Source organism: Theropithecus gelada, chromosome 14, assembly GCF_003255815.1.
Source record: "Theropithecus gelada isolate Dixy chromosome 14, Tgel_1.0, whole genome shotgun sequence".
In the NCBI taxonomy this organism is placed as follows: Eukaryota; Metazoa; Chordata; class Mammalia; order Primates; family Cercopithecidae; genus Theropithecus; species Theropithecus gelada.
The window spans coordinates 17,986,681-18,002,740 of record NC_037682.1 but is presented as its reverse complement, the minus strand read 5'-3'; the positions used below and the strand labels follow the sequence as shown (position 1 = coordinate 18,002,740).

The 16,060-nt window shown below is 45.4% G+C and overlaps 1 protein-coding gene across 5 annotated transcripts in view; it reads right to left on the bottom strand.

Annotated features, from left to right (window-relative positions):
* Nucleotides 1-14,382: 14,382 nt before the first annotated feature.
* The window catches only part of MTCH2 (mitochondrial carrier 2), a 28,077-nt gene continuing 26,399 nt past the window's right edge, over nucleotides 14,383-16,060 (bottom strand). For 3 of the 5 annotated variants that reach the window (XM_025356134.1, XM_025356135.1, XM_025356137.1), the window contains one exon: nucleotides 14,384-15,978. In XM_025356134.1, coding sequence (XP_025211919.1) covers nucleotides 15,892-15,978 — 87 coding nt within the window. In that variant the 3' untranslated portion in view covers nucleotides 14,384-15,891. Of the gene's footprint in view, nucleotides 15,979-16,060 lie in introns of all 5 variants that reach the window. The other 2 variants (XM_025356136.1, XM_025356138.1) reach the window with 1 other exon arrangement.

The window sequence follows — 16,060 nt, the reverse complement described above, 5'->3', positions numbered from 1 at the left end:
CCCGAGTAGCTGGGACTACAGGCGCCCGCCACCTCGCCCAGCTAGTTTTTTGTACTATTTAGTAGAGACGGGGTTTCACCGTGCTCGCCAGGATGGTCTCGATCTCTTGACCTCGTGATCCGCCCGTCTCGGCCTCCCAAAGTGCTGGGATTACAGGCTTGAGCCACCGCGCCCGGCCGCATATAGCAATTTATCACTGTCCCCTCAGTTTTTAAAAGAGTAGGCAGAAACACAAACCAGAAGGTGCGAGAGGATCACTTGAGCCAGTAGGTGGAGGCTGCAGTGAGCCAAGATGGCACTCCTGCACTCCATTCCTTGTGGGCGGGTGGAAATTAGGAAGATAAACTAATTCTAAGTGGAGGGATCCAGCTAGGCTTGATCAGAGAGGTACTACCTAAACGAAGCAGTGAAGGCTGCACTGGACTTTGACAGGTAACAATAGACTGAAGAGCATTCTGGAAGAAAGGAGCAGGGAGCAGGAGGTAACACACTTAGGCAATTCAGAATCATGGTGAAGAGTAGTGGCTGGCATCAGACTGCCTTGGTTTGAATCCCAGCTTCTTCATTATTTGTGTGACCTCAGTTTCCCCACCTATGAAATGGGGATAATAAAAGTATGCCTCATTGCTGCAAGGATTAAAGACGTTTAGCACAGAGTCTAGTATACTGTGAGCACTCAGTATGTGTTGGCTGTTACTACTGTTTGGTGTGTTTGAAAATCGAATAATAATATTGGTGTGGCTGCAGTATGGAATATGTAGGTACTGATGGGAGACAGGTCCAGAAAAATGTGGTTGAATCCAATCATGAAGGACTTTTTATTTATTTTTATTTTTTGAGACAGAGTTTCACCTTGTCGCCCAGGCTGGAGTGCAATGGTGCGATCTCAGCTCACTGCAACCTCTGCCTCCTGGGTTCAAGTGATCCTCCTGCCTCAGCCTCCTGAGTAGCTGGGATTACAAGCATGTGCCACCATGCCCAGCTAATTTTGTATTTTTAGTAGAGACGGAGTTTCTCCATGTTGATCAGGCTGGTCTTGAACTCCCCACCTCAGGTGATCCGCCCGCCTTGGCCTCCCAAAGTGCTAGGATTATAGGCGTGAGCCACTGCACCGGCCTCATGAAGGATTTCAAATGCCAGGCTATGCCATCCAGACTTTATTCTGGAAGCCAGTGGATGCCGATGCCAATCCTGTCAGACCAAACTTATTTCATAAGTATTGTGGGCTGGGCGTGGTGGCTCATGTCTGTCATCCCAACACATTGGGAGCCCTAGGGTGGTGGGAGGATTACTTGAGGCCAGGAGTTCGAGACCAGCCTTGGCAACATGGTGAGAACCCCATCTCCACACAAAAAAAGAAAAAAAAATTAGCTGGGCTTGGTCTCACACACCCATAGTTCCAGCTACTCAGGAGGCTGAAGTGGGAGGATGGCTTGAACCCAGGAGGTTGAAGCTGCAGTGAGCCGTGATGGCACCACTGCACTCCAGTCTGGGTGACAGACCAAGACCCTCTCTCTCAAAAAAAAAAAAAAAAAAGAAAGAAAGAAAAAAAAAGGGAAAAAAAGAAAATTATAATAACGTGCCATTATTATTATTTTTACCTCTCAAACTGTCAAAGATCAATGAGGTTTATAATACATTCCACTGGTGAGATGCACGGAAACAGACATTCATACATTTTTAGTAGGAGGGTAAAATGACACAACTGGGCAGTATCTACCAAGTGAAAAAATGTGCGTGCCCTTTAAAGTCAGTGATTTTACTTCTTTTTTTTTTTTTTTTTTTTTTTTTTTGAGACTGAGTCTGGCTCTGTCGCCCAGGCTGGAGTGCGGTGGCCGGATCTCAGCTCACTGCAAGCTCCGCCTCCCGGGTTCACGCCATTCTCCTGCCTCAGCCTCCCGAGTAGCTGGGACCACAGGCGCCCGCCACTTCGCCCAGCTAGTTTTTGTATTTTTTAGTAGAGACGGGGTTTCACCGTGTTAGCCAGGATGGTCTCGATCTCCTGACCTCGTGATCCGCCCGTCTCGGCCTCCCAAAGTGCTGGGATTACAGGCTTGAGCCACCGCGCCCGGCCGATTTTACTTCTTGAACAGACGTTTTTCAGATACATGCCCACATATTGGGAATTACATGTTACTCATTTTAGCATGGCTAGTAATAGCAAACATTATAATAGCAATGCCATGTTATTTATTGCAGCATTGTTTGTAATAGCAAAATACTGGAAATAATCTACATGTCCAGCAAAAGGACCAATAAATTATGATACATATATACAGTAGAATACGATGCATCCCTACAAAAGAATGAGGAATCATTTTGTATACAGATATGAAATAATCGCTAAGATATGCTGTTAAGTGAAATAAAAAAGAAGGTGCACAATATACCACCATTTATGTGAAAAAAGAAAAAGCATGCATTTGCTTATGTGTGCTTGGAACGAATACCTCTGAGGGGATCTATTAGAAACCATTAATAGCAGTTGCCTCACAGAAGGGGAATGGCTATGAGAAAAATATGGGAGACATTTTTCACTGTTTCACTCCTTCGTACCTAAAATAACAAGAGATGGGGAGAGCCACTATCTTTTTAAGCAGCTGCTCCATTCCTACCGGGTTCTATTCAACCTGAGATCAGCTGCAAGCCCGCAGCCTTTTTCTCAGGCACCTCTGGCAAACCAAACTTCCTAGATCCTATGCTTATGCAGCTGACTTTTTTTTTTTTTAATCTAAATGCAGGTCTCTCCATTTACTCTTTTAAATTTCATCCTGCTGGTTCCAGCCCACTGTTTCAAGTTATTTTAGAATCTTGACTCTGAAATACCAGCTTTTCATCCCAACAGTGGTGCCTTCTGCAAATGTGGTGAGTGTGGTGGGCACGACCACTACTAGGCTGACCAGGGTCTAGGAGCACAGAACTAGACATACCTCCTCAGCAAGCTCTGCAGCAATCCGATAACCAGCTGGGGTGAAGGAGCACAGCGGTTACATGAATCCACCCGACTGGGCAGTCTCTGAGATCGATATTTTCCTACTTGTCTCTTCAATCATCAGACAGTGTTTAACTGGAAACAAGGAACACTATGTATGATCCAAGGAATTTTCCTAATGGCCTTCTGAGTAAATAAGTAACAAATTATTGTTGACATTTTTATTATTTTAACCATTATCTTGTTCTTTGTGAAGATACCACTTGTTTTTCTAGATGTTCTCAAATCCATGATTTAATGTTATATTCTAGAACAGATTTTGAGGGAATTCACCTCAAATGTGCCCAGGATCTCCCTTTTCTTCCTTTTTGTCAGGATATTTGCAGCCGTCCAGGACCGCGGCCCCTGTCCTTTTCGCCGCAGCTTTCATAGCCACATTGGCAAAGGTCCCTGGATCTTATCTGCAAAGGTCTGTCGTCACCTTGGGATTTGCAGCACATTTTGATTGGCTAGGTGGTTAGGTTTTCTCTTCGCTTTCCTTCTATTTGGGGTTGTTGTCCTCTAACCCGTGTTTTGCTGAACTCTTCCCAGTCTGGAAGTGCTTTTCCTCACGGGAGAAAGAAGAAAATCCGGGTTGACTATTCTGCTTTCTCTGAAAACTGCCAACCTGACATCTTCATTCCCAGGTGGAACCCTGTCTCCTCCTTTTTCCTCTTGCTTGAACATAACCAGCAATATCTTTTATTGTCTGCACCTTTTCCAAGTCTCAGTTTATCACGAACTTCACCTTCCCTTCTGTCTCTTGTACCCCACTTTTTAAATTTTGAACTTATTAGAGAGCGCTCTACAGAGCCACACTGGTGTCTTTGGCTCTCCTTTTCTCTGCACAGGGATTTTCTGCAAATGGGATAGCCTAATTTATCTCAGAGCTTCCTATCCCTCTTGTGCCATATTGCCATCTTGCCTTTAAACTTAGAATCATAACTTTTTTCTAATTTTTCAAATCATTTTTCTGGGATTATTTCTTTATCCAATCATCCATTCATCCCATGCCCATATGCCCACATGCCCTTCCTTCCAAATTCAGCTTTCTTTCTCCTTTGGTTCCTGTCTCATCAACAGCACCAGGGGAGTCTTCCCCGTCAGAAGCAAGGTTGGGGGAGCAGCTCCCTGGCAGCTTTTTCTTCCAGCTGAGAGGAAACTGTCATTGATGAATGGGAAGAGTTTATCAGCCGCTCAGCGACTAGCTGGGTGAGACTGTAGTTACCAGGACAGGGCAGTCCCCAGCTCAGTGCCTGCCGCTCTCAGAGCACGTCAGGCAGTCAGATGTGTGCTTCCCCGGGGACACGACTTCCAAGCGCTCAGGTAGCAGTCTCACCCTCACATCTGGTTCCCTCCAAATGGGCAGTGTGCTGTGGTGTAAAGCTTGCAGGATTTGGACTCCAATACACCCAGGTTTGCATTCTAGCGAGTCACTTAAATCTCTTTGACCTTTCATTTCTCTCACTTAAAAAGTGTGGCTATTATCAGGCTCACGGGGTGATTGAGATGATGTATGTATGTACCTGCCATGGAAGGTTTCAAACACAGCAGCTTCTGTGCTCAGCTTAGCTTCATGGAGTCTCATGTGTCACATGTTCTGGGTGAACTGTTGTTTTCTTTCCCTTTCTATTAAAGCTGTTTCTTTTGGACAGGGTGTAATGTATGTCTTTGCCCAGTGAACCTCCCTTTGATGAGCCATGCATCCCACTAGAAAACAGACCAGCTCTGAGAAGAGTGGGGAGGGGGGAAACAGAACAGTCCAGCTGAATGTATGGGGTTCTTCTGGGGCTGACTCTGGACCTCCACCCCTTCAGATGGGCCTGTGACTCAGGCCTGGCTAGCATCTCCCAGACACACCAAATGCTTCACAGATGGGCGTGTGTTTCAAGCCAGAGTCCTCCTGGGATTTTTGCTGGAGCTCTCCAAAGAGATTTTGCTCTTTCTCTGGAATTACAAGTTCTAAGAAGCCATGTGAGTGGAGCTGCCAGTTGGCATCTTGTTGCCATGTGGAGAGTCCATCGGAGAGGGAAGCCAGCCGAGGGGTGGGAAGACTGAATCCCGACGCCCTTGTTTGAACCCCTGGATTCACCACTAGCCCTTTTTATTATTTGGGCCAATGAATTCCTTTTCTTAATGTAGCCAGTTTGAGTTGGGCTTCTGAGCATCTAACTGTTGAGCATACAATGTTGATCCTTTCATTATTATAATAAAACCACGAGTTCCCTCCTCTCATTAATATTCATACTTAACTCTTTGTTAAAATCTCTGCTCTGATCATTATGCAGAAAAATACTGGCACTCAATGCATGTGCGTGCCATATTAGAAACTGCAGACTTGCAGACCCGTGTGAGGATCCTGGCTTTGATATTTACCACCAGTCTTGGGCAAATCAGTGAACCCTTCTGAGTTTCACTTTTCCACCACTAAAATGGGAGCAGTATTTAGCTTATATGGCTGTTTTATGGGTTGGAGCTAATGGTGACATGGGCAGGGCACATGGTGAGCCATCACTAAATATTATTAGGTGGTAAGAACATTTATGTTCCCTCCGTAGCTTTGACTCTGACTATGATGAATCTGTGTAATTCCCACACTTTGTTCCATGTCACATCTCTTAGCTACTGTGGTATCCAGGCTTATGGTGGCTTTGACCAAGAAGAGGATAAGAACTTGCAGGCTTTGAGAAAAGATGGGAGATGAGGAGGTGGACAGAAATTTCAAAGTTCGACTGGGGGAGATGGAATTAGTCTTGTTTAAAACACTTGTGACTGCAGAACTTTACACCCACTTTCTATTTATAAATAGCCCTGTCTCTCAGCTCAGCTCCTCCTGCACAAGGCTTCAGTGGAAGATAACAGACACAGAGAGCAGCTGCCAGTGCGGCACAAATGTGCAGAGCAGAGGCTGTTGGGGAACTGGGGCTGCATGTGGGCTCAGGGGCGGAAGGATTAAAGACACTAGGTCAAGAAATCTTGGCTGGGTGCAGTGGCTCACGCCTGTAATCCCAGTTACTTGGGAGGCTGAGGCAGGAGAATCACTTGAACTCGGGGGGCGGAGGTTGCGGTGACCTGAGATAACACCATTGCACTCCATCCGGGGCAACAAGAGCGAAACTCTGTCTCAGAAAAAGAAAAAAAGAAAAGAAAAAAAGAAAAAGAAAACGAAAAAAAATCTTAAGGAGGCCGGGCACGGTGGCTCACGCTTGTAATCCCAGCACTTTGGGAGGCCGAGGTGGGTGGATCATCTGACGTCAGGAGTTCGAGACCAGCCTGGCCAACACGATGAAACCCTGTCTCTACTAAAAATACAAAGACTGGCCGAGTACGGTGGCTCACGCCTGTAATCCCAACACTTTGGGAGGCCGAGGCGGGCGGATCACCTGAGGTCAGGAGTTTGAGACCAGCCTGGGCAACATAGTGAAACCCCGTCTCTACTAAAAATAAAAAAAATTAGCCGGGTGTGGTGGCAGGTACCTGTGATCCCAGCTACTCGGGAGGCTGAGGCAGGAGAATCGCTTGAACCCGGGAGGTGGAGGTTGCAATGAGCCAAGATTGTGCCACTGTACTCCAGCCTGGGCGACAGAGTGAGACTCTGTCTCAAAACAAAACAAACAAAAAAAATTAGCCAGGCGTGGTGGCGCATGCCTGTAATCCCAGCTCCTAGGGAGGCTGAGGCAGGAGAATCGCTTGAACCCAGGAGACGGAGGTTGCAGTGAGTTGGGATCGCGCCACTGCACTCCAGCCTGGGTGACACAGCGAGACTCTGTCTCCAAAAAAAAAAGAAAGAAAGAAAAAAGAAATCTTAAGAAACCTGGGTCAAAAAGCAGTATTTTATCCTCTGCCAAAAGCCTGTGTAGGTAGAGGAGAGTCGTGGCTATCCTTTGTACCCTGGTGAAAGTTGGTAGAACTCCAGCTTTATCTACTGCCTACTGCCTTGAGCTGGCAGCAGGAAGACGAGATAGAGGCTGCGGCAACAGCTGAGCAGAGATGATGCCTAAAGGCGACGGGAAGGAAGGGGAGATGACAAATTCAGAGGCGTTTCTGAGAATCCAGCAGTGACTTTCTAGAAGCAGAGGGAGGGGTAGAGAGGACTCAAACTCATCTCCAGGGTTTCTAGCTTGGGGAATAGGCATAATGCTGTGTTTATAATAGAATTTAGAGTGCAAGTACACCACAGGCTTGGGAAGAGGGCTTGAGATGTAACTCAGTTTGGGGATCCTGAGAGACATTCAGTGGATACAGCTAGGAGGCAGCTGACTTTATTTAACACACATCTGTGGAGTCTCTACCATGTGCCAGTCCCTGTTCTAGGTGCTCATCATATGGCAGAGATCCAGCTTTGAAGAAGGGTTAGGACAGTAAGAGATGCAATTCCACTTGCCCCCAAATGCTTCAGCCTTTACTAACGCCGTAACTTTGCCCATATTATTGTCTAGACTTGGAAAGTAGCCCCTCCCGTCTAATTCTTAAAATTCTAATAACTATCACATACCAAATATTTATGCCAGACATGGTACTACATTTAATACTCTAGGCTGGGTGGGGTGGCTCATACCTGTAATCCCAGCACTTTGGGAGGCCGAGGCGGGCGGATCACCTATCAGGAGTTTGAGACCAGCCTGGGCAACATGGTGAAACCCCGTCTCTACTAAAAATACAAAAGTTAGCCGGGCATGGTGGTGCGTGCCTGTAATCCCAGCTACTCAGGAGGCTGAGGCAGGAGAATCGCTTGAACCCAGGAGGCAGAGGTTACAGTGAGCTGAGATGGAGCCACTTCACTCCAGCCTGGGCGAAAGGGCAAAACTCCGTCTCAAAAAAAAAACAAAAAAAGAAAACTATAATTTAGAGTATTACTTTGCATTCTAGACATGAGGAGCCTGAGGCTTAAAATGACCAACTTTCCCAAGGTCTCGCAGCTGGTGACAGAGCTAGAAATTGCTGCCATCCCATCGTCCTGCTGCCCAGGATCCCCACTATCCTGACAAAGCCACAATCAGTGCCACTTCTTCATGAAGTCTCTGATTTCCCCAAATGGATGTAAGCTTTCCCTCTGTGGATCCCATGGTGCTTAGTTCCAGTTTCTCATGATGTATCCTGCTTTGTATAACCATCATCAGAGCGCTAAAAGAGCTTCAATGAATACCCTCTTTCAGGGCACCAGGCCTCACTGTTGTACATATGGTTTCACTTAATCCTTCAACACTCCTAGAGTTTTATGTTCTTGTCATTCTGCCTCCCTCTCAGTGAACAGTAAGCACCAAGAAGGACAGGGAGATTTATTACAGGCCTTTGCATCCTCTGCTGCCCCTCGCACAGAACTCTGCCCAAGCTACTCACTTAATGACTGACAGTTGCATTTATAAACTCTAAATGTGAGCCCCTCAGGGGGAGGAAAGGCACGAGATACTGAATTCCAGCAAGAGGTGAGCAGTCTGAGGTGAGGCATGGTTCTGTTGTTTCCATCTTCACCCTCTATCTTGTTTCCAGCCAAAGGACACTCTCACCAGTCTGATGCCAGGAGGGCAGGGCCCCGGCTAGACGGCCAGCCAGGGTAGGTGCAATGCTGGCTTGTCCTTATCCAACCTCTGGCTCTTCATGCTACTCTATGTGGAAATAAAAGCAATACCTAATAGGTTTTCCATGGAAATGTGGCACTGCCAGGGAAGAGTCCATTCTCTTAGCTGCCTTAGCCAGGCAGAGGCTGGTGTTACAAAATTTCCTCTCACCCACGTGTCATCTTGAAGACTTGGAGAGAGGACAAGATTTGTTTCCTTATTTGCTGCCTCTCAGGAAGCTGCTGAGTCCTGAATAACACCTGCAGGTCACGCTGGTTTCTCTTCCTCTTCTTCCACTCTCTCAAGTAACAACCTCTAACTGTATTGTGGTATGGTACTGATTGGAACCTACTTAAAAACATTCTTTTTCAGAGTTGCAATAAGATGGTTCCAGAACAATTATGGTTTTCATGCAAAATCTGCTTAGTCCCAGACAAGAGATTTGGTGCCCAGAGTACAGAGGACTCTACTTAGACCAAGGCAAGATGGGCTCTTTGTAGTTCCATCTTACGACCACAAGACACTGGCGCCCAGAACACTTAACTCAAGCACTGGAAGGGGCCTCCCTAGGACCTCTCTCTAGATAGCAAATGTATGGGGAAGCTGTCATATGGGGAAGGTTGGATAGAAGGAAAACTTTCACTCACTTTAGAAAATTAATCCTCATTCTTAGCCAAGATAGTCTCCTGAAAAGAAGCTATTTTTTGGCCAGGCGTAGTGGCTTACACCAATCATCCCAGCACTCTGGGAGGCTGAGGTAGGCAGATGGCTTGAGTCCAGGAGTTCCAGACCAGCTTGGGCAACAATATAGCAAAACCTTGTCTCTACTGAAAATACAAAAAAAAAAAAAAAAATTAGCCAGGTGTGGTGGTACACGCTTGTAATCCCAGCTACTTGGGAGGCTGAGGTGGGAGAATCATCTGAGCTTGGGAAGTGGAGGCTGCAGTGAGCTGAGATTGTACCACTACACTCCAGTCCAGCCTGGGCAACCAGAGTGAGACCCCGTCTCAAAAAAAAAAAAAAAAAAAGCAGCAGCAGCTAATTTTTGGTTGGTGGTAAAAGCAACTTCCCTTCCAGGGCAAAAATGAGAGTGCGAGATTCTGACGCCTTTCAATTTTAAAGAGAAAAATAAGATGAGAGATGAATAGAAGGGGGAAAATATAAAATGAGATGTCACATGTGACTTTCTTTTTCCCTTGAGGCAAGATCTTGCTCTGTCACCCAGGCTGGAGTACAGTGGCACGATGATAGCTCACTGCAGCCTCAAACTCCTGGGTGCAGGTGATTCTCTGGCCCCAGCCTCCCAGATAGCTGGGACTACAGATGTGTGCCACCATGCCTGGCTAATTTTTTTATTTTTTATTTTTAGTAGAGACAGGATCTCATTATGTTGTTTAGGCTGGTCTCAAACTCCAGAACTCAAGTGATCCTCCCACCTTAGCCTCCCAAAATGCTGGGATTGGCTGGGCACAGTGTTTTTGAGACTGTCTCAAAAACAAACAAAACAAAACAAAAAACCACAAAATGCTGGGATTACAGGCATAAGCTACTGCACCCAGTACTTGTGACTTCTTTAGGTAAGCCTAAACAGAGCTCTGAAAAGGAGGTAAGACAAATATCTTTGTCTGTATTAAAAAAAACAAAAACCTCAAAATAGAAACTACCATGCCCCTTGGGAGGCAGCCTGAATGAACCCATCCAATCTGCAAGGATGTTTTAGAAGCACCCAGTAGAGGTGCTGACACATAGATCAGTTTCAAGAAATATTGCCAGTCAAATGTACTAGGAGTTCTAGTACACTGAACTAATGGTGCCTCTAGGAAGATTTCTTCTCTAGGAAGAAATCCTTGCCATACAGTACTTAGCTTTTCATCTACATAAACCATCATAATAGTCTAGAAAAGTAATGGTGATCATTTCTATTTTCAGTTGTTTCAGCTATTTATAATTCTGCAGAGGCAAGATCTGTCTTTCCTTATTTAAGACCATTCTACTCTGTTGGGAGGCTTGTTCACTGCTTTGACTACAAATGCAGGCCCACTTTCCTCAGATGGATGGTTTACATAACATTTGGTTTGGCTGGGCACGGTGGCTCACGCCTGTAATCACAGCACTTTGGGCAGCCCAGGAGGATCATTTGAGGTCAGGAGTTCAAGACCAGCCTAGCCAACATGGTGAAACCCCATCTCTACTAAAAATACAAAAAAATGAGCCGTGGGTGGTGGCATGCGCCTGTAATCCCAGCTACTCGGGAGACTGAGGCACGAGAATCATCTGAACCCAGGAGGGGGAGGTTGCAGTGAGCAGAGATCGGCCACTGAACTCCAGCCTGGGTGACAGAATGAGACCTTGTCTCAAAAACAAACAAACAAACAAAAAACACAATGTGGTTTACTGGCTACAATTTTAGCACTTTATAGCCTTCATGAAAGAATAAAAATGCCTCAGCTGGCTTCATGTTCTGGAAGAATTATTAAGGAAAAAAAAAAAAAAAACTTGGAATTTGATAGGCCCTGGTTTGAATTCAGCCCTGAAAATTCCTGGCTATATGATTTTGAGTGAGTTGCTTAATTAGAGTCTCACTTAAAACGAGGATGCCGATCCCACCAAAAAATCATGAAAATTAGAACTTCTACAACAGGCTTGGCAGTCACTACTAGCCAATCTGTTCTCCTGTCTTGCTCCCTTACCTGCCACAGCACCTTAAACTGACCATCTTCAATTACTACTACTTGACCAGCTAGTTTTTTTTTTTTGAGATGGAGTTTTGTCTGTCACCCAGGCTGGAGTGCAATGGCACCATTTCTGCCCACTGCAATCTCTGCCTCCCGGGTTCAGGCAATTCTCCTGCCTCAGCCTCTTTTCTTTTTTTTTCGAGACCGAGTCTTGCTCTGTTGTCCAGGCTGGAGTGCACTGCCACAATCTTGGCTCACTGCAACCTCCATCTCCTGGGTTTCAGCGATTTTCCTGCTTCAGTCTCCTAAGTAGCCGGAATTACAGGCGTGCACCTCCATACCTAGCTAACTTTTGTAATTTTAGTAGAGATGGGGTTTCACCATGTTAGCCAGGCTGGTTTTGAACTTCTGGCCTCACATGATCTGCCCACCTCGGCCTCCCAAAGTGCTGGGATTACAGGTGTTAGCCACCACGCCCAGCCTTTTATTTTAATATACATTTTAAAGGCTAAGTGAAGCAGTGGAAGGGGAGAAAGGAAAAAAAAATCTGTAACTGGTTGTGATCGACTCGTTGCAAATACTGCTGCACTTAAACGAGCCATGACCCCACCAGGTTTTCTATAAAGCCCACTGAGGCTTTTTCTTTTTTTTTTTTTTTTTTGGAGACAGGCTCTCAGTTGACACTTAGGCTGGAGTGCTGCGGTGGGACCATAGGTCATTACAGCCTCAACCTGCCAGGACTCAACCAGTCATCCCACTTCAGCCTCCTGTGTAGCTGGCACTATAGGAAATTACAGTTAATTCAAGGTATGCTGAGGTAACAGAGAGATGATGGAATATAGGGCTTATGCTCAATGTTTCTTTCATCCTAAGGTTGCTTCTTCTTTTTTTTTTAAAGATAGTTTCACTCTTTTTTTTTTTTTTTTTTTTTGAGACGGAGTCTCGCTGTGCTCCCAGGCTGGAGTGCAGTGGCGTGATCTCGGCTCACTGCAAGCTCCGCCTCCCGGGTTCACGCCATTCTCCCGCCTCAGCCTCCCAAGTAGCTGAGACTACAGGCGCCCGCTACCACTCCCGGCTAGTTTTTTGTATTTTTAGTAGAGACGGGGTTTCACCATGTTAGCCAGGATAGTCTCGATCTCCTGACCTCGTGATCCACCCGCCTCGGCCTCCCAAAGTGCTGGGATTACAGGCTTGAGCCACCGCGCCCGGCCGATAGTTTCACTCTTGTTGACCAGGCAGGAGTGCAGTGGGGCAATCTCGGCTTACTGCAACCTCCACCTTCTGGTTTCAAGGGATTCTTCTGCCTCAGCCTCCTGAGTAGCTGGGATTACAGGCGCCCACCACCACGCCTGGCTAATTTTTGTATTTTTTTTTTTTTTTAGTAGAGACGGGATTTCACCATGTTGGTCAGGCTGGTCTCAAACTCCTTATCTTGTGATCCACCTGCCTCAGCCTCCCAAAATGCTGGGATTACTAAGGTTGCTTTTTTACCGTAGTATTTTTATAATGATCCCCCAAAGTTCCAGGAAACACACGCTTTATTCATAAGATGGAGTTTCACTCTTGTTGCCTAGGCTGGAGTGCAATGGCGCGATCTCAGCTCACCACAACCTCTGCCTCCTGGGTTCAAGCGATTCTAATGCCTCAGCCTCCTGAGTAGCTGGGATTACAGACATGTGCCACCATGCCCAGCTAATTTTCCTCCCTTTCTTTTATTTTTTTAAATAGAGACAGGGGCCAGGCGCAGTGGCTCACACCTGTTATCACAGCACTTTGGGAGGCCGAGGCGGGCAGATCACATGAGGTCAGGAGTTTGAGACCAGCCTGACCAACATGGTGAAACCCTGTCTCTACGAAAAATACAAAATTAGCCGGGTGTGATGGCGCATGCTTGTAATCCCAGCTACTCAGGAGGCCGAGGCTAGAGAATTGTCTGAACCTGGGAGGCGGAGGTTGCAGTGAGCCAAGATGGTGCCATTGCACTCCAGTCTGGATGACAGAGCAAAACTCCGTCTAAAAATAAAAAATAAAGAGACAGGGTTTCGCCATGTTGCCCAGGCTGGTCTTGAGCTCCTGGACTCAAGTGATCCACTGCCCCCAGCCCACCCCACACTCTTAAGTCAAGGTTTCAATGGTCATCATATACTCTAGAGGAACAGTTTGTGGCAACTTAGCTTGGTACCACCAAGGAAAAGCAGTTTCACAAGTGGCTTACTAAAGAACCCCTACTTTTTTTTTTTTAAAAGAGACAGTCTCACTCTGTTGCCCAGTGGCACAATCTTGGCTCACTGCAACCTGCAGCTCCCAGGTTCAAGCGATTCTCCTGCCTCAGCCTCCTGAGTAGCTGGAACTACAGGTGTGTGCCACCATGCCTAATTGTTTTGTATTTTTAGTAGATATATTGGCCAAGCTTGTCTTGAACTCTTGGCCTCAAGTGATCCGCCTGCCTCAGTCTCCCAAAGTGTTAGGATTACAGGTATGGGCCATCACAACCAGCCGAAGTTCATGTTATTTACCGAGTTAATTATTTCTTGCATCTGTTTCTTTTTTCTTTTTTTTTTTTTTGAGATGGAGTTTCGCTCTTGTGGCCCAGGCTGGAGTGCAATGGCGTGATCTCGGCTCACCGCAACCTCCGCCTCCCCGGTTTCAAGAGATTCTCCTGCCTCAGCCTCCCGCATAGCTGGGATTACAGGCATGCGCCACCATGCCCCGCTAATTTTGTATTTTTAGTAGAGACAGGGGTTTTTCCATGTTGGTCAGGCTGGTCTCGAACTCCTGACCTCAGGTGAACCGCCTGCCTCGGCTTCACAAAGTGCTGTGACTGCAGGCGTGAGCCATCGTGCCTGGGCGCATGTTTCTTAATAGCACCTACCTGCATTTCCTAGCCCCTGAATATCTTTAGACTTTTATGCTAATAGCTTATAGTAAGATATTATGGAGGATCACAGGTATAAGACTCTGACTAGGCCTCTAGCTTGGATGCAGCAAGGCTGAAACAGCTAGACTAGTATTTTGAGCAATGCTACGCCTTGAAGAAATTTCTCAGCCACCCAACTTGCACAGGCAAAACTGAAGCCTTGGCGTCCTCTGGTGGTAGCCTGGTTATCAGAGTCAGACATGCTTCTCAACTATGAATAGGCAAGCATGAAAGTTCACAGAAGCCACAGGATAAACATGGCACATTTTCCCAGATCATCTTTACTTAAAGATTTTTTGGGAGAAAAAGGTAGGCAGCAAACATTTTTATATTAAAACAAATGCAGATAGTAATATTGAATAGTATATAAAATTGACATTACTTTTTGAGACAAAGGAAGAGACATCAAAGACATTTTAAGCCGAGCTCCTCATGAGCTTCCTAAACCCCAGGGGGAGGGAAGAGACCCCTGCATTCTCATTCTAACATTATTAGTGGGGCTGTTTTGATAGAGAAGTCTCAGAAGCAGCAAATTAAGTGCTTACTCATTTGGCAATGTCCCAGTGAATTATATAAATAAGTGAAACCAGGCTTTCTCATTTTAGAGCATTTTAACCTGCTTTTTAAAAGGCCTGAGTAAATAGAAGCTTTATGCTTGAGTTGAATTTTATTTTCTCCTAAAGTGATTTTTTTCCTCCTATAAATGTTAACATGCTTAACTGAGGGTATGGCATGTGAGGCGGTCAGTGTCCTAAGACCCATATGGACTTGGGTTGGCATTACCAGACATGGAGTTACAAATATACTTTCCAAGGCTGTCATCAGAAATGCAAAACTACTCACCTTCGGCAACAATAACAAAAAGAAAACAAAACAAAAAACTGAAGAACAAAAGATTATATACAATTAGAACTGTATGGTGTAATTTAAGCACGGGCGAATACTTGGCTCTTAAAGAAGGGGATTACTCCTGCAGGATCTGCTTTTAGTATCTGACGTGAAAACAAGAACTTCCTTTGTGAAAATGCCATTATACTTCCTTTCCAAATCTTGCTTATTTTCTGTAATTGTCCTTTTTCTTTGTTGTTGCTGACCCTTTATCTTATTTATTTTTTTTAGGCAGCCTGTTGAACTAGAGTAGGCTCAGAGGCTCCCTGTCGGTGACATTTTATTACTCTGCAATAACAGACTGAAGGGGTAGATCCTCACACAGACTTTCTAGGATAATGTAGCCACGTACTGTCCTTTTCTTGAAGTATGAGAGACAAGGTCAACGAAATGTGCTCAGAAGCATAATGGGAGTCAGATTCTGGTGCATGCTACTGACTTTTTAGGGTCTACCTAAGAAAAGGTAATTCATAACCTCCCATATAGTTTAATTTAGTGATTTTGTCAAGTTTTACAGAATTATTTCTCATTCTTCTTGGAATTCTACTCTTCATTTTACAAAGCCTTAAATTGAGACTCAAAAATCACATGACAAAGTGCCTGTAGCTTCAGGAAAATACAACTTTTTTTTCCCTTCTGGTTAAGTAAAATAAGAATTTGGAGCAAAAATATCCTAATTCAGAATAACTAAAGGGGGATTATCAGCGGTAAGTTATGTTGTGCTGGAAAAAAGAACAAAAAAGGCAGACACCAAACACCTCAATTTTCCCAAGATTAAATGATTATTAAAAAAGCGCGCCACACTGTATAGAAATCAACATTCTCTCCCATAATTCTGTGCATCTGGGACTACAGAAATGTCACTGTCCCTGCCCCACATCTTCAAATTAACATTTTCAGGTCACAACAATAAGTCTTCCCAAAGGGGACCTTCCGGAAAAACAAGCTATTTCCTCGGCTCATATTCCCCTGGAAAACAAAACAAAACACAAATAATATCTAGCGAGATGAGATCAGCCAATCCAAATCAGCAGAGAGGTCCGACTGGGAG